The sequence below is a fragment of the Ambystoma mexicanum genome, chromosome 2q (genome assembly GCF_040938575.1).
Source record: "Ambystoma mexicanum isolate Mex_15411 chromosome 2q, UKY_AmexF1_1, whole genome shotgun sequence".
Taxonomy (NCBI): Eukaryota; Metazoa; Chordata; class Amphibia; order Caudata; family Ambystomatidae; genus Ambystoma; species Ambystoma mexicanum.
Window position 1 is genome coordinate 1,192,714,088 of NC_090924.1, and position 26,301 is coordinate 1,192,740,388.

General features: G+C 43.4%; 1 protein-coding gene across 4 annotated transcripts in view; it reads right to left on the minus strand.

The window, feature by feature from the left end:
• NEBL (nebulette) overlaps positions 1-26,301 on the minus strand; it is a 1,132,595-nt gene that overhangs the window by 404,250 nt on the left and 702,044 nt on the right. For 2 of the 4 annotated variants that reach the window (XM_069648590.1, XM_069648591.1), the window contains exons 8-9: positions 23,825-23,938; positions 9,993-10,097 (exon numbers count right to left, since the gene is read on the minus strand). The exons of the other annotated variants lie outside the window; for them this stretch is intronic. In XM_069648590.1, coding sequence (XP_069504691.1) covers positions 9,993-10,097; positions 23,825-23,938 — 219 coding nt within the window. The remainder of the gene's footprint in view (positions 1-9,992; positions 10,098-23,824; positions 23,939-26,301) is intronic. 4 annotated transcript variants of the gene reach the window in all.

Consider the following 26,301-nt stretch of genomic DNA (forward strand, 5'->3'; position numbering starts at 1 on the left):
TGACTCTTACAATCTTTTCACATTAAAAAGATTATTTCCATACTTGTACTTTCACGTACAATCGGTAATGAAACTTGTTACATTCAAAAATGGTTATGCCAATGGTATCTAATTTGTTGGCTAAAGGCCCATAATTTCCAGAGAAAATATGCTACCTTTTGTTCCTCCAAGTTCACTTTGTTCCTCATCCCAAAGACTACTTATGCATCCCCATCTTTGGAAAGAGCGTAGTCGGTGGTGGCCATTGCTTTTCCATGTAATTGGCCAACTCCAACATTACATCAAATTGAGGACCACCTGAATTTCAGGAAGGCACTGAAGACGTACCTATTTACCAAAAAGTTCCTCTTGACACCGAGAAGCTAACTTGACAGCGGGTTTGGGTTTTATGAATAGTTCAAGTTTAAGTTTAAACATTTTGTATAGCACATATCCAAGGAGAAACTGAACAACAGAACTTGAAGCTTAGGGCAGTTGGAAGAAAGCAATGGTAGACATGCATTGACTGCTCAGAATAGGAAAATAAGGCCTGTGCAATAGAAAAGGTGAGTTTACAGTTGTTTGTGAAAATTAGATAAGAAAGTTATTGAATGGCGCTCCAGCAGAAGTTGGTTCCACAAACGTGGACCCTGAATAGAAAAGTGTCCATCTCCTCTAGTGGAAAAATGAGCTTGGAAGCAGATATTGATCAGTGGACCGGAGAGGCTGAGTTGTAACGTATGGCTTGAATTTGGAACACAAATACTTGGGAGCTAGACCATGGATGCATTTTAAAACCAGGCATACGAATAGGAACGTTATCCTCTGAGAGATGGGTCTCTCAGCATACGTAGGCATTGAAGAGAGAATTTGGTAACCTAATTTACTTGGTTGACAAGTTTCATTTCAGGTTTCCAAATGACTCCTACATGTTTATCTTCTTGGCGAAGCTAGTGGAGATGTCCAACATGGCCGGTGATTAAGGGAATCCCAATGCAGATGTGCAGGTCCAAGCAGCATGGTCTCTGTATTGGAGGGGTTCAATTGAAGTTTGTTATTGCCCAGCCAAAGCCTAACCTCCATAAGTCAGGCTTTTAATTGAGAAAGGTACTCTGAGGGCCGGAGATGCTGAGGAAGAAGTGCACATCATCTGCATATGAATGGAAAATAATGTAATTGTATGAAGAATAGTCATTAAAGAGAACATGTATATGTTAAACAGGAAGTGGGATAGGGGAGAACCATGAGGAAGGCCACACGAGACCAATGAAGAAGGTGAGGTAAAAGAACCAAGTATAATTGCCTGGTGCCTGTTGGTTAGAAACCTCTGAAACCATTCCAGGGAAGGTCCTGAAACTCCAACTAGAGATGAAAGCTGGTATAAAAGAATATAATGGTCCACTGTATCAAAAGTGGCTGACGGATCCAACATAACCAAAAATGCCAAATACCCCTGGTCTGAATGATAAAGGAGATCATCTAATACAGAGACCAGGGCAGTCTCAGTATCATGTGCTGGGAAAAAAAATGCAGGGGCAGAATGTCCACATGCGAGTGCGAAGAGCAGGCTCTAAGGGCTAAGGGGGAGCAGGCCCAGCCAGGCTAGTGCATGGGGAGGGAGCCCAGAAGGGCAAGTCCTGAATGTGGGGAGCGGGGGTCAGAGGAGACCAAGTGCAGGGGTAGACTGGTAGGGGAGGGCCTGAAACCTTGTGAGAATCTGAAGAAACCAGGCAGCCAGTGAAGAGGAAGGTGGGACAAATTAGCAGGGGAAGATGAGAGGGAAGGAGGAAGAGAAAAAGAAGGTCTTGTGAAGCTTCCGGAAGTTAAGGAGATCCTGTTCAAGTCTAAGAGGGGCAGGTAGGCCACTCCTGAGGGAAGCACATGCAGAAGAGAGAGATCTACCCTCCACTCCCCCACTCTCTGCTTGGAGAAGCGTCTGATCTGCAGAAAGTTGGTGCTCGAAGACCAAACGGCTCTAGCTGGGAGGTATTTAGGGAGAGAGAGTTTGATGGAGTGAGGTCACAGGCTCCAGCAGAAAGCCTTGTGGATGATGCAGAGGATTTTGAACTTGATCCTTGCAGCAACCGGGAGCCAGGGGAGAGATTTTAGGGCTGGAGAGATGCTGTCCTTCAGTGTGAGGCCAACAATAAGTCTTGCAATCCTATTCTGGATTAAAATTAGTGGGCAATGGGAGGAGTTAGGTAGGTTGAAGAAGAGGCTGTTACAGTAGTCCAGCCTGGAGAGGACCAGAGTTCTGGAGAAATTGAGTTTCTGGGGGAAGGTGCGGAAAGGAAGAATGTCTCTGAGGAGGTGCAGCTGAAAGTGGGCTTTCTTGGCAAGGTCTGTGATGTAAGGAGAGAAATCGAGAGGAGAGTTGATGATTACACCTAGGATTTCTGCCTAACAGGAGGGTGAGGAAAGGGGGGCCCATGGAGGGCAGCCAGAGTGTAGGGGAAAGGAGGGTGCAGGAGTCCCAATAAGAGGGATCTCAGTCTTACTGGCATTAAGGCAGAGATCATTAGCAGTGCACCATGCCTGAATAGCAGACAGACAGTCCGGTATGAGAGAGGAAGAGATGGAGGCAGAGGAGGGAAGCTTGAAGCATAGTTATGTGTACTCCGCATAACACTGGATGTTAGGTGATAAAACAGAGATCAGATGATCAGTTGAAACTGGGAAGGTCGGTCAGAGAGGAAGGAGGTGAGCCAGTCCAGAGCCTGGTCTGTGATGTCAAGGGTATCATGGAGCCAATTTATAAGGGTAGCATGATTGACCGTATTAAAGGCAGAAGAGAGGACAAGAAGGAGGAGAATGGAAGGCAAGTTGGAGTCAAGAAAAGAGATCAAGTCTTCAAAGGTGTTCAGGAGTGTGGTTTCTGTGCCTCTGGCAGCTCTGAAGCCAGGCTGGTGGTCATGCAGACATCCAACACATTCAGTGTGGTGGATGAGTTGCGAGATGGCCAGCTTCTCCAAGAGTTTGCCCAGGAAGGTGGTAATAGAGAGAGAGCAGGAGTTAGCCTTAAAGGAAGGGTCAGCAGAAGGATGCTACAGTTAGCATAACTTAGCATAATATGACCACATATGTTCCGACATGCATTGCATGAAATGAACTGTATACTGTCACCTTGAGTGGTAGTTGGAAACTTTGTACCTGTGTCTCAGCATGAGGCATATATCCATGGGAGGTTCCTTTCTCAAGGGCTGTCCCATAGTCGATAAACAGAATGAGTTGCAATAAACTCAAAAAGCCTTTCAAATGGATCTGCTGCCCTGATAATTCGCATACAGCCCTTTACCTGTGAGAAGGGTGTGCAAGCTGGTATAGGAGTTACCCTCATTAGAACAGTGATAACCTCTGCAAATAGGCCTGCTAAACATTTACTTTTTGATTTCTGTATTCAGACCCAGCAAGTTGACACATTTTCTCAAGCTAACTATCTGGCGTTTTTATTATGGATAGGAATAGGGTAATTATACATTACCTCAATGCCCCATTCTTCCTCATCACAGTTCTTAAGGTTTGAGGCAACTGCCACACAAATAAGATCCAATAACACTATTTGTCCCTCTTCTAGGACCACCTACGTCTCCCCATTGATCATGCATTGATAACATTCCTACCCCATGACTTTAATAAGCAATGTGCTGTCTGGCAACAGGGTCCAAGGCAGGCCTAAGGTGAACAGTTCTTGGGGAAGCGCTTACAAGGGCCCCTGCCAGGGGGGTGTATGGGACTCGGTCCAGCTCAAGCGAGGTGGAAAGCATCCCTGTAGTCCTGTGGGGGAAGGATGGCTGGGGGCGCAATGGCCATATGGACATCACAACGGAGGTCACCCCCTTCATGTGTGGGGTTTTGCGTGTAGTGAAGCAGGAGGTTGTAAGGAACTGCAGCATTGAATGGATGTGCAGTACTGCTTCAATGATGGCTGGCTCCATGCAGGCCTGATTAGCAAAGCATGCAGGCGAGCATTAGGCATCAAGATGAGCAAGATTAGGCATTGGAGTCGAAAGGCAGCCTCTTGAAAGCCAGTAGAGCAAGGCAAGGTAGGGATGCAGGTGAAAGGTGTGACCTGCACAGATAAGATGTACAGCAAGGACAGAACCTGAATGAGGCTGTGGATCTCCTGAAAACGTGGGCGCATGTGAAATCAGTACACCCTTCAGCCGAGAGACTCCAACCCTTCAACAAATGATGTTGCCAGTGCAGAGATTCTTAATATTTCCCCAAGGAAGCCTGCTAGTTGAAATAGAAAAGGGGCCAGGACAGTTAAGGGACAACAATTTTTCTTTGCGAACATGTCTATTGATCCATTCTGCTGGCCTGGTAAGGGCCTACAGAAGGAGGCTGTGGCTCAGCATCCAGGGTATTTGTAGGCTGTTGACTTTGCATTGGGCAAGATAGGAAGATGTTAATGGCCAATATCATGAGAGAAGTTTTCTCTACAGATTCAGAACATTTTCTTCTCCCGAGTATGAGGGGAAGAGTGCAGAAGAAGATTATGTCTGATATTTCTAAGGCATATGTACAAATATTTGGTGTAGGAAACATGGACAAGGATATATATGTGCCCATGGTCGGTGCATATTCTGGTTGCTTCCCAGGTCATCCAGCTTCACTCAGAGCCGTTCAGTAGTTCAGGAACCAGCTTCAGGGAAGTCAGAGATTCTGTGAACAGACAACGTTACCACTATGTATTACATCAACAGAGAGGGAAGCACCAGCTCCAGGTAGCTGGTGGATTTCGACCTTCAGTTGAGGCTTGGCTGGAGAAGAATATATCTTCTCTGACGGTAGTAAACATAAAGGGGAAGGGAAACTTGACTTCAGATCTTCTCAGGAGAGATACCCCACTCCCCACCACTCATGGGAATGAAAGCTACATCCAGGGGTGTTCAGAGAAATATGTCAGAGGTTCAGGCCCCTACTGTGGATCTTTTTGCCTTGAAAGAGAACACTGTTTTACCTATATTTTGTTCCCGGCTTCAAGGAGAGCGAGATTGGAAGATAGGTGCCATGTCTCTGGACTGGCCAGACGTCTCCTCTATTCTTTGACTCCCTCTAATTCAACAACGCAAGCCACTGATACAGCTCGCTGAGAGGACTCTCACAGTAACCAGGCGTAGTCATCAAACAACGGCTCCCGCCACTTTTTTCGACTTGAATTCAAGATCGATCCTGCAAGCAACCACAGAGATTGCCTATCCACTTTGCGGACTACAATCAACACGCCAGGCACTCAACCGCTGGCACCTCCAACAACAATCAGTCATGGCGCTTGAACTACCTTAGGCGCATGACATTCTCCTTACGGCACCTTTGTGCTCCAATTTCCCTCAGTCCTGACGACAGTGCGGTGCCATTACCAGCAGGTCACAACCACTCCAACCGCTGGTTCCTTTCACCTATCCACTGCACCAGAAACACCTAAATTGTTTGTGTGTCGACCTTGCTTGTGTACTGCCTTATTATCAGTAATACATAAAATCACAGTCACTTGAATTGTACTAACCCACTGAAATATGTACAAAGTATTGTGATCTATATACAATATCTTTTTGTGCCCAGGGCGGCATATGTCATTGTTTTAAATTTTCTTTTATTGGATGTGAACTAATACATTGCAGAACTTAACTGTCTCTCTTTTTCTGGAAGAGCATATTGATATACGTTATCCAAAGCTCCACTGCACCCTTTTAGACAAATCACCTTAGCGTAACTGACCTTTGACTCCATTTTCTTTCGATTTATTTGCCTAAACCCTCTGGAGTCAGGCCCCCATCAAAAAAGAGGGTCCTTTTGCCGTTACTGCACACCTCCCTCTAATTCCTACAGTTCTGTTGAAAATCAGGGGTTCCAGGACTACAATGATTCTAGTCACTTTATTCTTGTCCAGTGGTTTCTCCTGCTAATGGAGCTGGCAATAGAGGAGGTGTGGATACTCCCTCTGTAACACTTTATCTTCAGCAGATAGGTATGGAGTTATCTAAATTGAAGAATCTTCTGAGTGCAGCGCTATCAGGTAGGGCGGCAGATTAAATTCCGAAATCTCATTGTCACTACTTTTAAGTCATGCATTTAACGGGCACTGTAGGAATTGTGTTCATTGGGGATTAAGAACAGATCCAGCCTCTTAATTGAGATTTCCCAATAGTTATGGAATTCTTGCAGAAGCAGTGTACTAAAGGGCTGGTAGTTTATACTCTCATGGTGCAATGATTCACTATTAAGATCTTACAGGGCGACTGGATGGGCCTTGAGGTTAACTGGCTGCTTAGGAGCTTCCTTGTAGATGGGAACGACTCTCGGGTGTGTGTGTTCCACTCGGATCTGCCTCCCGCTCTAAAGATTCTTGAATTCCCTCCATTTGGACCATTACAGTAGCTGGACTTTAATCACCTCGCCCTTAAAACAGTATTTCTGACAGCAATCACATTGGCTAGAAGGCTGGGCGATATACGGCCATGCCTTGGTGTTGCTCCTTGTTTGAGTGTATTTGCTGAGGCTACCCTCCAACATGTGATGCTGCCAGATTTCTTATCACACTCCCCTTCCCCTGAGGTGAAACTTTGGCTGAGTGACGATGTACGTAGGGCTGTGCTGCTATATCTAGAGAAGACAGCCCCTCTGAGGTGGATAGGTAGCCACTTTGTAGCATTTGAGGACAAGGATTCACTATGGTCCATCACAGGGGCGTTGCTAGGGGGGGACTAAGGTGGCTATAGCCCCTGATCTTTTGGTTGTAGCCCCAGATAGAATCTCAGGAGCTACAGTCAAAAGAATAGCTAGCCCCCAGTCCCGACAGTTCTGACATCAGCTTAGCCCCAGGTCTTTTCCAGACCTAGCAACTCCCCTGGTCCATCAGAAGATTAACTTATTCAGTAATCAGCTAGGCCTATGCTGGGGCGGAGAACCAGCTTCTGGCTCAGTTTCAGGGTAGATATACAAGGGGCATGGCAGACACCTGGGTGAATGCCCAGGATGTCCCTTTGGTGGTCATTTGAGGGCTGCCACGTGGGTTGATACCAACACCTGTATCAGACACTATAAACTGAATGTGGACGGGCACCTTTCTTGCAATTTTGGCATGAGCGTTCTCACCACAGGCACTCTTCGATCTCTGGTTGTCTTAGGGGGTATAATAAAGATAGTGGGCGGTGCACACCATTTCATTGGTCTGTGTGTTTCTTATCATTAGATCCTTGGAGCTTTGCTATTCCTGAAAAGTAAGTACTGGGATCTGGAAGAGTGCTATGGAGGCGATAGCTGAATTACTTAACCGTAATCTGCATTGCTCCTAGGCCTACTCTTCCTCATCACAGTTCTTGCATCACTCCTCTCCAGCCTGTAAGGATATTTGGCGTGTTACAGCACAGAGTACAGCACTACTACACAGGTAGCAAACAGCACAGAGTACAGCACTACTACACAGGGAGCAAACAGCACAGAGTACAGCACTACTACACAGGTAGCAAACAGCACAGAGTACAGCACTACTGCACAGGTAGCAATTTTTTTTTTTGCAGCACCACCACCACAAGGGTGCGGTGCATTGCTATATGTGTTACCAGATTAACAAGGAAAGACAGGGCATTCAGTCAAAAACGATTTTAACATATAAGATGCAAATCTATTTTTACAGTTAAAAGTACACGTGCACATTCAAAAATGCACACTATTTTTCACCTGAAATGCCTATGGTGCGAGAGACACATTTGAAAATGACAACTAACATAACTTATTACTAACCTGACTAATGAAACATAATCCACTAATAAAAATGTGTCTCCACTGCAGAATTAGGCCTATTCTGAAAGTGAACTTTTAAACGCACATCCATTTTTTTTTCTGTTCTCTCTGCTGCCCTGTCCACATAACTACAGGAAGCAAATGGGCTCGAAAGAACAGGAAATCAATTGGTTACAAAGTATTACTATAAAAATGAGCCATTGTGTAGAGAAGGAGGAGATGGCGTGATTAATTCTGATTGGAGCAGCGTCATAGCAAGTATCATGCTAGAGGGAGTGATCAGGCTTTTGCTGGGGGGTTTTTGAGAAAGGAGAAGGGCAGTCAAGATTGGGGAGAGCTGAAAGAAGGACCTTTCCCCTGGCTGAGGCATTCCTATCTGCAAAAGCTGAGAATTCCAGGCAATGACCCCGGTTTGAGAAGGCAAGCGTTCCTTTTTACTGGAGTTAATCTTCAAGGGAGCCACATTCAGAAAGAGAAGAGCCAAAGAGAACAACTAAAAAGATAAGGTAATTACAGAAGTGTGGGAGCTGAGTGTGTACGATAATATGCAGTCAGTGTAGGATTCCTGTGCATGCCTTAATCAAATGCTAATGTTGCAATTTGAGTTCTGTTCTCCGCCACTCTCTTTGCAGTGTGTCATAGACAATGCTTTTACTGTACCATTTTATTTATTTCTGTAAAGAATGAGATCGTGTTTAATTGCAACTTTTATAATACAGAAAAATATTTGAAAACAGACGGGTGGTGTATTTACTATTTACCATTACAATGCTGATGATGTGGGGAGATTTTAAACAGTGCAATGGTCATTTTAAGACAGATGTGTGCATGTCAGATTCAGTATGAACAGTTGTGAGTGACTGTAGCATAGCTCGTTGGAGGTACATGAGCCAACGGGAAGAGAGACTCTCTGAACATAGCTCCCTACCGTATATAAGGTAGTGGAAATTACCACAAGATTACCATATATAGCTCTCTGTCGTAAATAAGTCAGTGAGATCGCCCATGGTGGCACACTAACACTAACACTGAAAAATGTGGTATTCCTAAAATGTAGGTCTGAGGTCTCTCTAGTGATTACACGAAAAATCTAAGCAAAGATAAGGGATTCTGGACATTGGGGCCACAAATAAAACAAGGGAATTATGCTCACCAAAATACCACCAACCACGCCTACCACCCACGCATACCAAATATGCATGCCTGGGTGCTGAAATAATGCATGTTCACTGTATTATTGTTGTACATGGCCCAATCTGAATACAAGGAGTGATTGTTGCTAAGTTATATTTCGGCGGTAAGAAAATACCGTCAGGCCCCAAATCTCCACAAAATACCCTACAAGCCTAACAAGGGGTCCAGGATATCTCTGGTTGGTATTAAAGAAAGTAATTGGTGTGGGGATGGTATGTATGCCCTATCAACGGGCATAATGGGAAGAGCGAGGTGGTCCTACAGGAAGGAAAGCAATGGTGTTCTTGGTTCTTGTTCGTGAGGCAGTGGCTTAACAATGAAGCGATGTTAGTGATGATGAGGAGTAGGACTATTAGTAATTAAGCAAAGAGGTGAAGGAGAAGGCAACACATTTCCGAGGTCTTAGGTTAAAAACATAATCAAATAGAAATATGAATTTATGTTTAATTGTAAGCTGATGCACAATGACATTATGTTTTTATTGACAACAGAAATGGTTTTCTTAATTGCTATCTCTAAATTCAGACCATTGACACTATATGAGATCGACCACTTCACACTTATTTTCTTCCTGTGCCCAGGTGGAGAAGTGATTATGAGTTTCGAGATGTAATTGTCCAGTTAAAAAGCAGGAGACAAACATTATAAACTTCGTAATGAAACCTCGTCCTGAAAGTAAGAGATTCTGTTGTCAGAACTGTTAATACACTGGTTGTTGGTTTGTCCCAAACCCCACAATTTACATACATAAAATGTGCCAGTTAATAATACATAGAGAATACGCTGGAATTCAAATAAAGGCAGAGTAATAAACAGTACAAAGTAACTTGCCCTGCTGGGCGGGCCATGCCCAGTCTATTAGTTCCTGCAGATCCGACAGCCCTCGCTGCAATGCACTTATATCTGCATTGCATGAAGGCTGCGCAAACGATATATAGTTGGGTTATCCCATAACAGTGCAGTTTATACATAGTCCGAGGTGTTAACAATTCCTACTTGCATTGTATTACTTTACTTATACGTTTATCGCTTGCGCTTAATAAAGTGTATGATGATGATGATGAGGCACTTACCTTGCTTTGCATCCGACTGGCCTTCAGGGCATGTTCCAGATAGAGCATGTTTGGTAAGTCTAAAGTTGGATCATGCTGCTGTTGCAAATCTTTTTTGTATGTCACCTAAACAAACAGTAAAACATGAAATATAAATTATGAACGTGTCCCTTATCTGAGCAACGGAGCTTTTCATTTGTTTGAATGGCAGATGAAAAACTGGCCACAAGGTGGCACTCGTACCATACAAAATGAATCGTGAAATGATTTACAAAGGTGAGAAGATTGCATTGCAATGTGAGTCATGATGTATGGTTAAAATATAGTTCTTACAGTGCACGGAAATGTCACTAAAACATGTTTAAATCAGGGTCAGCTTTTGCTCAACTGGCATGTTGCATATTAAACAAACAGCCCCTTCACAAACAACTAATACAGTGCATGGTATCATTGCACTAGGAAACTAAGAGGCTGATTCATAGAAAGGTTTGCGTGGCACAAAGGCACTTTGTACCGAAAAAGAAAGTGCACTTTGCTTTGTGCAAAACTCATTTTGCTGATTCATGGTTCCGACTTTTCATGGGTCTGCACTCACTATGCGCTGGTCCTATCCTACTTTGCATGGTACTGATTGCTTTGTGCGACACAGTGCTCAAAGTATGGGAAGGGACAGTGAAAAGAAACAAATAGGGGGTGGAACATGCATATTCCCCATTCCTTGTGCAAAAGTAGGAATAACGTGGGTGTGTTGAGGGATGCGCCATGTTAAAAATAACATGCCCTGTCAAGCGCACACATAACCCAATTCATGCATTACAAACCGCGACTTCCCGGGGCGAAAAGGGACACGCAAACCTTGTGATCTCACTTCTACGAGAAGCATGTACAAAGGGCAAAGGATACGTATATAAGCATGCAAAGCACACCATTTCAAAGATGCACTTCCGGGATGAATCCAGCTGTAGTGGCAGTGATCGTACATGTTCATGAAACGAGGAGGAGGAGGAGGATGATAGTGAGGGATAGGAGTTTCCATCCTCGCACAATGCTTTTTGGGTTTCCAGATGACGAGGTGTATGCATGGTACAGATTCCGTCCACATGTCAACCTGCTCAGGGAGGGAGCAGATGGAAGACCTTCCATAACCCACCATCTGCTCCCATGCACTCACACCCCTGGAGAAGGTGCTTCCAGCCCTACATTGTTTGGCTACAGACTAATTCCAGCACACATTTGCCATTGTTGGGGTAATATTGCAGGTCATGCAATCCTGGTGCCTACACCAGTTATTGCGTTGCATTACTTTATGTGTGTGTAGGCACATATACATGCCATACACACCGCAGGCAAGGCAGAGTGTGTGCCAGGAGTTCTTTGCCATAGCACACTTCCCATGGGTACTGGGAGTCATTGATTGCATACATGTTGTGCTACAGTACCCCCTTGCGACCAAGCACATATACTGCAACCGGAAACATTGGCATTCAATCAATACACAGTCAATAGCGGTGCAAAGGGAGTCATCATGCATGTGAATGCCAAGTCCCCAGAAGCACACATGATAGCTTAATTTAACGCTGTTCACACTATACCAGCCCGTGGCATCAAGAACCTTTGGCAACACCAGACTCATCAGTGAGCATTAACGATCACACACATGCAAGCAGTCACGTGAGACAAAAAATAGCAGGCTGTGACAAGCGATGCTAACAACCATTTCCACATTTGCAGGGGACAGTGCCTACCATCTCTCACCATTCCTGCTCATGCCATTGAGCAATCCTGCCACCCCAGCTGAGGTAAGCTATAGCACAGCACACATAGCCACTAGGGGCATAGTGGAGTGCACATTTGGGGTGCTCATGTCACGCTTCCACTCCCTTGACCACTTTGGCGGGGAATTGCTATTTGCCCCACCACTAGGATGCAAGATCATTGTGTAATCTTGTGTCCTGTGCAATGTTTTCACATTATGTGGCATACCAGTAGAGCTGCTGGAGGGACATCACCCTCAGGCACTACCCATCCCATTGGCAGGCCAAAGGGCACAGGGACAGGATGCACACGATCAGGTTACTTCACCTGAATAGCAGCCCCTGTGGAGCACACACATTGTGACGCCACATCTTTGGCGTCCTTCAATGATGAGGTGGGGCTAATCCACCTTGACCATAACTACACCCTGAGAATGTGTGTCTGGAAGAGGCAGACTGTGTGTGTCCATAGCCATCAAAACAAGTGCACAAACCACTGAAACTGTTATAGCAAGGGGAAACAACAGTATCCTTGTTGCTCACACAAAAGCACACAACACAATTAATGAAACCTGTAATCACTTCCACATGCTCACCACCAACAATTGTGCAGCTCAACACTAACAATTGTGCCCTCAATCAAACACCCAACAGCAAACTGGGTAACACAAGTAGAAAAGCACATCATATCATTTTAGCAGGAGCAAACACTTGTGAGGACTGCTTTGGCTACCCTAAGCATGTCTCCCCCTAATATACAGATGGAGTGGCTACTCCATTTCCTGTCAACAATACAGCTCATAAAACCATCTGCATAAATATAGTCATACAGACTGAGAACAGTGCAAGTTCAGTTCAAGAAAGATGCCCATCTCACCTCAACTCTTTTCCTTTGAGATTCTGTTCCAGCTGTCTCCACTCATGTAGCAATGAATTCAAACCAGCCTATACCAGCTTATACTGCCGAGGTATGGTATGCAGGCATTCCACAGCCCTTGAATAGCAGCAACCATCTCCCACCGGAGAATGGTCCAGAAGTAAGTCAAACACTAGGTCAAAGCCCTGTGCCCCCCCGAGTGCCTTGCAGCAACTGCAAGCAATGACTTGCCAGCCTCCCATCTCCATGTCTCCATCTGCACCCATGCAGCCAGACCTGCTCACCTCAGGGCAACACACATAAATACACACAACACTGTGAACACATCCCTACCACCATTGTCACCATACCCTGTGCTGCCCAGAGTGCCATGAAACAAACTGCGCAAAGTACACACCTGGCTCCCATCCACAGCATTTTACCCTAAATCACCTTCTCAGATTTCATAGACATGCAGTGCATGAAAGTAAACCAACTGGACAGTTGTGAGGTGTCCCTTATAGTACAAGGTAATTTGACAGCTATGGTCTACCCAGTGGCACCAAAGGGTGGGGTAGGATGGTTTTACTATGTTAAGAATGTCTTTGTAAAGATTGGCTTGGATTCCTATGGGTATAATCTGGAATCGTTTGTCCTGGCTAGGGAAGTTAAAGGGTTTTCTTTTTTTTTTTTTCCGGACATGGGTGTTAACAGATTGTTTCTGTAAAAACGAGTGTAAGAGTACATTACATAAATATACTAGAACTAAGCTGCTACTTGGTTGTGAGCAGTATCTCTCCTGGATCAAAGAAATAGGGGCAAGAAAACGTTATTTGAAGCTACGCTTCGGTATCTTGCACTTACATTTTAACACCAGGAAGTGGTCCACACAAGCCAATCTGTGATGTCAGATGTGTAGGGCTGAAAAGGAAGATGAATACCACCTCCCCTTTTCTGCCCTCTCCTGAGGCAACTCAGAAGTAGATGGTGTGTCCCAACCATAAAAACAAATAACATTAATACTGTGGCTAGGGCTTTGGAGTTTTATGAAATTCCTAAATGCAAGTCTGGAGTTTATGTCATTGCTTAAGGAATAGAACTGTCAGAAAAAAATACTGTAAAAGATAAATTGCACTGGGACCCTATGTTTCTAATATTTATAATATTTTATTGCTGTATTAGCTTGCTTTATCTCTTAATTTGTAACGTGCTTTTATGTTTCTAGCTGAAATAAATCATTCATTCCTTCATTTACTCATTCATTCAATAGATAGACTTTTCATTCAATAGCATTTTTGGATAAAATGCTAAGCTAGAAAATTAGCATACCATTCAAAATCATAACAATTATGTGTACTCTATTTGAATTGTCCGTGGGGAATATTTAGATCTCATGGAAATGGATAACGAGTGTAATGTAATAAATAGTCTGCCAATAGGTGTAGTATATAAAGATGTGATCAATTTACCATCGTCTTCCTGAATTCAAAAATCCAAAAACGGAATACAGAGTTTGGAGTTATTAATAATAAATCACAAATGGATACTTTGCAGATTTAAAATCACAAAACTCTAAAAGTGTGCTCTCAGTATCAATGCCATACAAACAGAACACAAATACTTTATTTTCATTGCAGCATTCCCAGCTGATGTTATTCCTAAATGGCCTTGAACTTGCACAGATGTGATGTTGCTTAAAAAAGGCTACATAAACGTTGGCAATGCTGGGGGGTGCCTCCATAATAGTACCCTTAATAAGGGTATAGCATGTCACTATAAAGAGAACAAGATTCTTTGTTAATTAAATCCTGTCAAGATCCACAAGGTATACAGTGGGAACCAGAATTAGAGACCATTCATAGGTTCCAAATAAAATGGTACAGTAACAAGGGGAAATATGGGGTTCCGCTTTATTTGATGCTGAGAGAGAAGATAACTTAGCCATGAGCTTCAAAAGAGTGTTGGGTGACTCGATGAATAAATCAGTATGTAAAGCAAACATCAAAGGACTGAGGTCTATGGAGGAAAACCCGGTGCAGGTGGAGGTATTGCTGCTAACTCCAGCAGAGTGTGGAATTGAAATGAGTCATAAGGGAGCACAAATTAACAAACGTATTGATAAAGGACGGAGCCAAATGAAAGAAGAGAAAGGCAGCTGACAGCCTAAATGATGCAGAGTGGGAAATGCTAAAAAAGTGAAGAGAACGTTCCTGCACAACGATCACAACTATTCTAAGAAAGTTCCAGGAACGGGTAAAACAGATGAGATAACCACGGCCACATCAGAGCATGATAATGTGAAAGGATTCTCCACTGAACAGGGTGACACTTCAACATCTCAGGACAACAATGACACCACCAAAGCAGGAGACAAGTCTGACGGAGAGTTTGACTCAGACACATTAGTGCAACCCAAATCATCAGAATGGGAGCCATCCGCAAAGGTAGCAAAATACTTGTGCAGTAAATGCCTCTAGGCCAAGAGCTGCAAAACAAGATAACAACTGAATGCCCATGGCTACATTTGAGTAAGAAAATGGTGACAACACCAGTATCGGAAACCAAACATAACAATCATGGCATATACAGAAGAGACATGAAACACAGATCCTGTCAAGGGTGCCAGGATAAGCTGTTAAATTTGACAGGACTGTTAGCAAACATTGTGGAAATGGTCAAAAAGTTGAAGGAGGAAGGGGTAGACTGGAAAAACCAATCCAGCCATCTGTATGTCATTATAGATCCAGGCATTTTGATGGGGTGGACCCAGAGAGCAATATGCATGTTGGGAAACGCAACCTGTGGTGGAGAGGTGCAGTTGCGTGTTGATTAAGATAAACTCAAAACTGGCAAAACTGATCACATCGGAGCCAGGCAAAAAAGCTGAAGGCCTCCTTTCAGAGGCATCTTCATGAAAGAGAGGAACAGATTTGTGGGCAGGTGCAAAGGATTAGAAAAAGCTAAGGTGTCCATGAATAGAGAGTTCTACTAAAGGTTTTTCGACAGGGCTGGTAGAGGTCAGGGCTACCTGGCCAGCAGCATTCCCCAACAAATGTTCCGTGGTGCAAGTGGTAGAGGTGCAGACTGGAACACAACACCCTTCTTCCTTACCACAGAAGAGGAGGAAGAGGATGGAGAGGACAGAAACAACTACCAGCTTCAACAGGTGAACAAGGGGATGATTCAGGCACCAGGTGGGGGCAGAATCTCTTCCTCATAGAGTAGTGATGCAAGCTCACCAGCGATGTGTGGATCATTCAGACAGTGCAAGGCTTCTGGCTAGAATCTGATATAGAGGCATTTCAGATTGTTCCTCCAAATCTGTCCAGGTTTGCATCACAAGAAATTCCATTGTTGAATGAGAAAGTAAGAGATCTTGCAAGACAAATGCCATGTAAGCTGTCACCCCTTGAGTGGACAGTTTCATTACCAATGTATTGTTTGTGAGAAGGAAGACAAAGGTAAAGTATGAGATAGATCTGAGGCCTCAATACACACTTTGTGTACATACACTTCAAGATGAATGGCGTTCACCTCCCGAGAGACCTGATGCAGCCCGAAGCCTGGCTAGCACAACTAGATCTCAAGGACGCTAATAAAGCAGCTGCGATTTTTCCTCTGCACCGGTGGTTCCTGCGATTTGTATGGCAGGGCAGACCTGCAAGTTTTCTAGCATGCCCTTTGGTCTGTCACCTGCTCCTTGGTGCTTCACAAAACTCAAGCTAGTGGTGGCCAAATTGCACAAGAAAGGAATAAGAATGATCATATTCCTAGATGACATGAGCTTAATATCTAAAGACAGAGAACTCCTATCTGGGCAGGTGTGAACAACAGTATCCTTCCTAAAGGAGTTTGGCTTCCTGATAAACTGGGAGAACTCAGAGCGTGCACAATGAAACCCTTTTCTGAGATACATGTGTGCTGTGTCACAGTTCAATGGAATACAATATAACAGGGACTCAGGTAAGGTGTACTGTCGTGGCACACACATTAGGAAACGGGTGTAGCAAAAGCGTCAATACCTTCTATGTAAAAATCTTTGAAGTTGTAGAAGCAATGGAGTCGGAGGAATGTCAAAATAAAACCAAACATTTTTAGAACTGGGGTCCTGAAGTCCACAGTATTAAGTCCCAATAGTCCATAGTCAGGATGGGGACCTCATGGGGAAAATGGCTTATAAAATGTTGAACATAGGTATCTGAGGTTTGTAAAACATTAAACCCCTGCTTATCAAGTTCCGGTAACTAGCAGGCCTGCTGGAATTTGAACAACAGAGCTTTGGCAAATATCAGCCCTGGGAAATCTTTACCCTCAGGATGCAGTCATAGCAGCTCCCCAGCCAATGATGATGTGCAGATGATTGTACTGGATCATGTCTCCAGTCACCCAGGAGACATCCGAAGATCTGTCTTTCTGTGTGTTTTCCACTGGTGAAAGCCCCTCTTTGAGCATCTCCCAGTGTCTCACATTGCAACAGCTCTTCAAATGCTCTTTGAACCCATACCCAAATTGGGTTCTGAGTGAGCCTACGGTTAGTAGATTCTCAGGTAGAAAATATTATTCCATTGACTTGGTGTGCTTGGCATTCCCTCCACAATTAAGAGAAGCACTAATGTCTAGCCTGGCCTGATCTCTTAATTATTCAGGAGAACTCTGTCTATGTCTTTCTTAAAATATATTATCAACTAGTTCCATCAGAATTCTGATTAGCCCTTTTCCTTTTCTCTTCCAATAGTTGTGTTCCTCTTAGTTCTGTGTGACTGACCCCACAAGTATTCCGTCCCAGTTCCAAAAGGCGTTCAATTCACATAGTGCTGCTGTTCTGGTCGGACCCAGGTTCTGACTCCATTTGAGTCACAATAAAGTAGGCGTGGGTATAAATACTTAATATCCTAGCCCTTATAAAGCCTCATTAGACCTGTGTATTTCAACTCCTGCCTCCCTCTACTCTCCTGGTTGATGTCTGTCTCCTTGCTGTAAAATCATATATCCCAATTGTTGAGATTCATAAATAATGTCACACACTTCTTTCTTTGCTTCTGCTTATTTTGTTATGGTTGTTTGCTAGCATTGTCAGGATCACACATTGCTGACCATGAACTGTACTATTAGGTATCGGCAACTAGTAATCCTTGTACTCACAGTAGCAGAGACTGGGGAATTGCATGCTCACTGGACCCTTGGAAGTTGCCACCTATTTCTTCCTTTCCACCCGGGTCTGGCCTAGGTTTTGAAGTCATCTTTTCAAACAAGATAGAATCCTCCTAAGTATTTTAGGTATTGTTTGTGGACTATTAGTTGATTCCTTTTCAACCTCCACTTTTCTTCTCTCTGCTACTACCTCCTACTCTTACTTCTGTCAGCTCTCCTCCTCTGGGTCTCAACACCTGTCTTCTCTCATACTACTCCTCTCTGTTCTCTCTTCTCTCCTCCTCAACTCTGCTCTCTGTAGCTCTTCCACCAACTTGCCTCTCTTCCTTCTCCTCCTCTGATCCCTCACCTCTATTGTTGATCTCAGGGGTCTCACCTCTATTCCTTCTCCTTCACCTATATTCCTTCTCCTCCTCTGATCCCTCACCTCTATTGTTGATCTCAGGGGTCTCACCTCTCCTGATACTGGAATAGGACATTGTGGGTTGAAACATGAGACAGAGAAGAGCGATATGAGGAAAAATAAGAATCAAAACACTTTTCCTAATTGGTTTACAACGTTTGATAATTATATTATTAAGAATGTATTCTATAAAAATGTTCACATTACAACGGGACAGTTATGAAGTTGAATTGCTCAACCAGAATTTGGCAAGAGAATCAGCTGCATCAAAATTATTAAGGAAAGCTTTGCTAAAAGGTTTGTCAAATATATGCCAATGCACCAGTGCTTGCACTTGTTAACCAATTTAAATTGTTGAGGCTGTGTACTGGTATAGTGTTTTGTGAGACGGGCATACATTTTAGAATGTGCTGCAATGCTGTTACTGGAGGGACTGTGGACCATTACATTCGGAAGGTGTATATGCACGGTAGAGCCATTGCTAACTGGCATGATAGTGCAGGGGGATCTGGAACATTTTGACAAGTCTTCAGCACACCGTTGAAAGTGATACACTATGAAGAAACATGGAAAAACGTTATGGAGCTTCGTCAATGAACAGAATAGCTGCAACATTTACAAGATGTGTTCTTCTTGATAAAGATCAATGTGTACATGAAAGAGTACTGCAGTGAATAATGGTAAAAGGGGAAAGGTAAACACTTGTGTTTTTGAAGCGTTATACCCAATAGTGTCACAAATGAAAACAACATTCAGAAATGTTTAAAAAACATCTATCCATTCATGCTGATCTTATGAAGGTGTACTTTGATACATTCAGAGAATATGAACTGGTTAATGCACGATTCATTAGAGATTAAGGAACATCAGTTTTACAAGCCAAGACAAAAGAGAATGGATGCATTCAAAATTTGGTACATGTGAATATTATGAATATCATGTCTCACCTGAAGAAATATTTAGATCTTAGTTCGGAATTCACAAAGATGGAACATGGTGGTAAAGTTGTGGAAACAATCAACTAATTACTAGAGATCCTTTGGATGATTGCTCAGGATATCGCAGATTTGTAAAACATACATGACCCTCAACTACAAGAATCAAACTGATCAATTTATATAATATCCAAGACATATGGCTTTAGTAACCGATAGTCTTTTCTTGCTCTTGACTATTTAATATTCTTGCACTACAATTGGTTAGGTAGTCTTCTTATGTCCTTGAATAGCATAGGCATGATATTGCTCTTATTGGTGCTTGCCACACTTTACATTTAAAACCAGCAGGTAAAGCAAAGGTCAGATACATCAGCCATCCAGGTTTATAATTCATGTATACATGTAAACAATGAACTATTTCTCACAATGAAAACAATATCCTTTTTCTAAAGATAAGGATATTTACACATTCTTAAATTTACTTTGGCTTTAGGCAAACCCTAATACATAAAGCATACTGTTCATTGAATTTGCAGTGAGATAAACTGTGATTTCTCATGTGATGCACTTGCATAATTAATATGGAAATGCTAAATTTCAACTCCACATATTGTATTTATGTTGATCCTAGAATATTTGTTTTACCTACATACTATGTCATTTTATAAGTACTTGTTAAAATGATCATTTTGATAAACGGCTATGGCAACATGCTACATTGTAGCCTGTAGTTTCCATAGAAGCTTTAATTATGTAGTGGACATATTTCCAATGTTGAATGCAAATTCAGCTTTTGGATCCACTACAGAATTGCGATAAAAGTTTTCATGTTCCCACTTAAACATATACAACCGCGTTGGAAAATGTTGACTATGTTTATTAATTCATACTTCTTTGCATAGTAAAATCTTCACACGTTATGTTTATTTTGTACCAATTCTGCAGTGTCCCACAGACCAGGTCAAAAATCACGCCAGCACTAGTAACAATATGCCGTGATGGTGATGAACATCATGCACATTATCATCAGCAATACAACAGTCACATGAAAACTCTGCTGGGTCAAGGACAAGGAGTAGAAAGCCTAAATCTTCCCCTATTTCTGAATTCTTTTTTTAAGCAGATGTGTGTAGTATGTGGCTGCATAGGTATTAAAACAACATTAATACGACAGCACATGTGAACGCCTTTGGACTAGTGTATGCACTATAATAATCCATTTGCTACCCACACACAAACTTTAACAATACATGAAATAAAAAAATAAAGGGACTGTAATTTTGGACATGTTCTATTTCATCCTGTTCATTCAATACCAATGGGACAGGATGGAGGGTGCAAATCTTTCAGGAATATGCACGGCAGTGTGAGGGGTCAGAAATGAGAGGCGGACACAAAGTTGTAATATTTTCATTTTCAGACATCTTTATTATAATAAAAGGGTTGGATAAAGACCTCTCTGTCCCTATTCTAAAGAGAGTTTCCCTACCTAGGAAACTAAAACTAAAGATCGGCTTGTGTCTTGTCGTCAAAACATTTAAACTGTCCTGGTTTCCAAAACATACTAATCTGACGCTCACACTAGAAATGAACAACTAAGAGAGCAGGAAATGTCCCTGACTTATATTTGCCAAAATGTGTTCAAAAGCAAGTAGATTAATTCAACAGAAACAGTCTTTTCCAAGGAGAAACCCTTAGATCCATAGGGGGTTCCCTTCCCCTAGATATTTAGGTAGGGTGAAAAAGGTGTCTCTTTCAAACAGTTTCTTAAAAATGGTGAAAATGTCTCTTTCAAACAACTTTTTGTTAAGGATGTTTAAAGTGTCTCTTTCAAACAGCAGCTTCTAAACTTTCTGAGACTTCCTGGTATACTCCCCTGCCAGGAATAATTTAGTAGGTTCTTCAGATCCCCTGGTATACTCTCCTGCCACACATCTTCCCACAATGTTTTATACTTCCATATGCTTTGAGTGTATTACCTGATATAGTCCCCTGCCAGGAATCGCTTTCTGGCATCTTGCAGATCCCCTGGTATACTTCTCTGCCAGATATATCCACCCCCAAATGTTCACTGCCTAATGTATTCCTATAAACAGGACTTTTTCTGAGTTTCGCTGCTCTTTAGTATAGCACAGTTGTATTACTTCATTGTGTTCCTACTTCATTGGCTTGATCTCTACTTGGTTAACCTTTCCCCACTTTGACGTCTCATATATGGGGATAATATGTCCATTAGTATTTATTTGCTTGAGGTAACACTTGTTCCAACTTTCCCATATTGACATCTCATTCATGGGGACTTGTTCAAGTCCTGTCTTTGAACTTTGCTTGGTTGCTATTCAAATATTCTTATTTACTAACATGCCTGTTGGTACGCCCCAGGGTGCCCAATGGCTCTGGGCAGACTCACAAGTGATTTGCAGCAATCGTGACCCATAGTACATTGCTGCAATGAAGCATCGCGCATAAGTACTCTCGACTGCTCTGCGCTCACTCTCTTGTAAGACTGCTGCTTCTTGAGATGACTGTGTTTCCAGTAACTCTCCTGCTGCTGTCGGTACTCTGATGGTCCTCTGATGGTCTTGCTGTGTCTCTGCTGGCCTCGTGCCATGCCTGTAGGTAAGGCGAGCAGTAGCAAACTGTAGTCTGGAAGTGCCTGCCTTCTTCGGCATGGTCCTTTCCCGTACTGTGTCCTTCTGCACCTTTGCCTTCTTCTCCGGTTCTTCTGCTCTCTTGAGTGCGGACACCATTTCTAGATGTCCCATGCACTTATGCTTTACAAAAACAACTAGTCTGCATATTCAACTTTGCGTTTCTATTAATTTGCATTAACTCCTTTGTCCCCATCATTGACTCAGTACTTAAGGCTTAATAGGAGTTGTAGTCCATAGAATTTCTAGAGTGATATTTTGCAGGGCTTTTATTCAGAAAAAACATTAGAGACATGAGATGTTAGGTGTGTGTTATGTCTGTTTGAGGTATTTTGCCTGGAGTGCTTTGCAGGTAGGGGGTTCTGGGTTTTAGAATGGGAGAAATTTGTAAAATGGCAACAAGCCATCAACAATTTCGGAATTATGAGGTCCTGATGGGATCTCCTCCTTTCCCCGACAGTTGTCTCCTCTCATGTGATCCTCCCCCATTTTACCCTCCCTCCCCCAAGGTCAGGATCAGATAGCGGCTGCCATCCCCTGGTCACATGGTGGGAAATCCTTCCCGGAGAAACAGTGATGACTCCACAGGATCCATCACAGCAGGTCCTTGTTCTCATGCTGTTCTTCAGCTGTTGGTGGAATGCGTTGGCTAATTGATTTGTGGAGTTTTGACTATTTCCTTCTGAAACTCCATATATCCAACACTGCGTTACCCTCTCGATATGTCCTCATAGAGACGTGTGCAAATCTTTTTTTGAGATTTGGTTGGAATCTATACCTACAAAAGAAATCTTAAGAAAGTATGGCCTGTCTGACACTAGGTTGTAGATTCTGCCTCATAAATGATTCAGAGGAAACACAGAAACATATTTTATTGCATTGTCCTAATTTGCAGGGCCTGCATTTTAATATATTTGGAAAACATTTGTTTGGTTTGGATGGTTTTAGTTTATATACTATATGGAATATCTATCTAGACCAGTGACATCTGTTGTTAATAAGGTTGTAATATATTTTAGGGCTTTGAAAATTGAAAATTGAAAGATTGAATATTGAAGGTTTCTTTTTTTTTATTTGAATTTGAATTTTTCTTTCATTGTAAATAATGTATGGAATCTGTTTATTAAGTTTCCATAAAATGTAAAAGATACATTATATAACCAATAAACAAAAAATACAAAAAAGTTATCATTATTTCCAACCAACTATTCAAATTATCTGGCCATTTATCGATGCAATTATTGATAGTGGATGAGGTTCTGTCTATCTTGGGATACACTTCAAAATCCCTGATTTTTCTCTTCACCTCAGCTGCCCATAAAGCTTTACATTTGAGTAAATTTACACACTGTTGTCTGTTCACTGTTTGATCTATCAGGACCTTTCTACCATCTGTACCCTTTCATTTGGTAGTCTGGGTATTGTTGACTTCACTCAATGATTCTAGAGATGTCGTTTGACAGGTTTTTAACATCAACACTAGGCTCTCTGAAAGATGTGCTTCATCCTGCTGCCAATTTCATTGCCTGAGTCAGGAGATCTAATCAAATAATGAAGTGCATAATAGTGCAGAAATATCTGAAATGCTGCCTAGGGAGGGAAGGAAATAGATCAATGGTTAGCTAGTTGGGCTATGGAAAGCCTATACACAATGGTTCAGATACAGCAATGTTTAATTGGGGATTGTTGGTGCACAATATTGCACATGGATTCTATATGCACTGTGGAAGCCACTAGGGAGAAGTGTGATACACAAAAGAGCATTGTGTGTAGGTCAACACACAATAAAGCATCACAGTTCTCCCTGGTGGTAAAATGTCAATGCAGGAGGGCAGGTGGCCAGTAAGTGGGGCGACTGTGGGGACACAGTGGTAGGGGGAAATGTGGGGCATCTCGGATGGGAGGTGTGCAGTGTGAATGGGAGTTGAAACATTGTAAAGGGGTGAGGAAAGCTAGAGAGCCACATTGCTGCTGCTGCCCAGAGGGTGAGTGGCCCTCTGCAAATTTGCTTTTTCACATCCTACATGCTGACATAATCCCCATATCTAGCTTAATAACCTAGAATGTTATTATAATTCTCCAATACATGCAAATACTTACATCACTTGCCAAGGCAGATGCAATCTGGGCTTGTTTAAATGAGGCACATTCCATGGGGTTGTACTGTGATCTCCTCCCCTTTTTCTCCTTATCAAACATTTCTTTATATTTGACCTGCCATTACCAAAAAATATAATGGTTATTTGGATAGTCTGTTAGCAATCATGCCTTTATACATAATACACAAAGAAATGTATTTACATTATATATTTAAATGATCTATTGTGTTTCATGCTGCATGTTAAGTACAGCTTCATTTTGTATCTTGTACGTTTTTTTTCATTTGCAAGATCCACATATGCACAGAAAATAATTAACACATTTTCTCAATACATGTCTCTGGGCCTCATTACACGGTAGACGGTCCGGTAATAACTATACTGGTAAGTGAATACCGGCATTGTATACCGGATGGTGCATTACGACCCGCGATATCAGTGCTACCGGCAACCGCAGGGACCCACAGTGACCGTGTAGTGTCTACCCGGTATGAGTGCGGGCACGCGGCAGCCGTGCCAGTAACACCGACATGCCGCAAGGAAGTGATCATTACGAGCTGCACGGACATGCACCTACTGGCATCCAGATGGTGGTAAGAACGGTCACCATGATGCCGGCAATACAGGCATTGCAGGACAGGTGTTAATATCAATCTGTTGTGTTCCAAACTGCCACAGGTGCACACAATCAGCACAGGTGGAGGCAATGGAGTCAGGCAAAGCATACAAGGAGCACACCCACACACCACACTCCTTCCAAATCCAAAATGATACTACTAGCAGTTGCCATAAAGGGGCTGGAGGACATGCCTGCTACTACTTCAGCGGGCACTAAACCAGGGAATGCAGAGGAGGTGCAGGAGGAGAAGGAGGGTGAGACTGGGCCACAACATACCACCAGTGCAGGCAGTTGTACCCCGCAGGCAGCCACCAATCCCACGCATAAGGGCAAGTCCCTTTGACTTAACCCCTGCACAGATCCACACCTTGTACCGCCTGGACAGGGAAACAATACGCACAATTGTGGATCTCATTCACGATGACCTGGTCAGCCTGATCAATATCCGAACCGCCATCCCCCGCCTGCTGAAGGTAGTATCTTGTTTTCCACTTCCTTGCCACAGGCACCTACCAGCACACAGTGGGGCAGCTGCATGGCATCTCACAACCATGTTTCTCTCGTGTGCTCAACCAGGTGCTGGATGCACTCCTGAAACACGCAAGGCAGCACATATCGCTAGCACGGACTGCAGAGGAGGTGAATGCCACCAAAATTTTATTCTATGCACTGGCAGGCATGGCAAACGTCATTGTTGTCGTCGACTGCATCCATGTGGAGATGGTAGTCCGGCATGCCGTGGAGTTAGTGTACCACAACTGGAAGCTCTACCACTCCCTGAAAGTCCAGATGGTGTGTCATGCAGACATGATAATAACGCATCGCAGTGCCATATATCCGGGATCTACACATGATGCAACGGTACTGCGCAACTCCATGCTTCCCTGCCACATGCAACAACACGCAGCACGACATGCCCGGCTGCTGGTTAAGTCCAACCACAGGGCCATGGAGGTTGTTGGGGGGCACCACAAGCATATGTAACCTGTCTGCTGGCAGGGCCATGGGGGTTGTTGTTGGAGGGAGCACAAGCATATGTAACCTGTCTGCTGGCTGGGCCATGGGGGTTGTTGTTTGGGGGTGGGACACCGTCCTGGGTGCCAAACACTGTGACCCCAATGATTATGACGGGATGCGTGAGACTGACAATGGATGCAGACATGCCATGCATGAACAGCTGTATGTGAATGGTAGCTACAAACACAGCACCCACCCCTACACATGCACAAGGTACATCATCAGACCAAAGCCACAGGTACCACAATGCACCAACCTGCAGTCACAATGCATAATTCACATGAGCGCAGCAAAGTACAGCACAGGTGATGCAGCCATGACTGAGCCAAATCCAACTGCCTCTCAGGGAATCCCCTGTCACTGCCCCTGCCCGACAGGTACACCACTCACCACCATGCCATTCACTGGACTAGAAGGGACACCCAAAAACCCAATGGGACATGGATGTAGAAAATAGATTTCAACAAGTGGTCAACACCACTGACACATGTGTGACTGCTGCAGGACCAATACACAGAACCTCACTTCCACCATGCCAGTTGACACCCAGCGCCATCACATAATCGTCTCCCTACACTGGTGGACCATACCACCAATTCCATTGTGCCATGGTCACATAGGTGAAGGCGTTGACGGACATATACATGGCGTCATCAAGTATTTGGAAGCATGATTGGCAAAACAATGTGTATCATGTTGCACATCAGGGAAATCCATCAGTCAGTGCCCTACATGCATACTGGATCTTCCACTGCCCCATAGCCATCACATGTGAGCACATCATGGACCTACTGACATCACCTGTGTGAGTGCTGTATCAGGGGTAAAGGTCCCTAAGACCT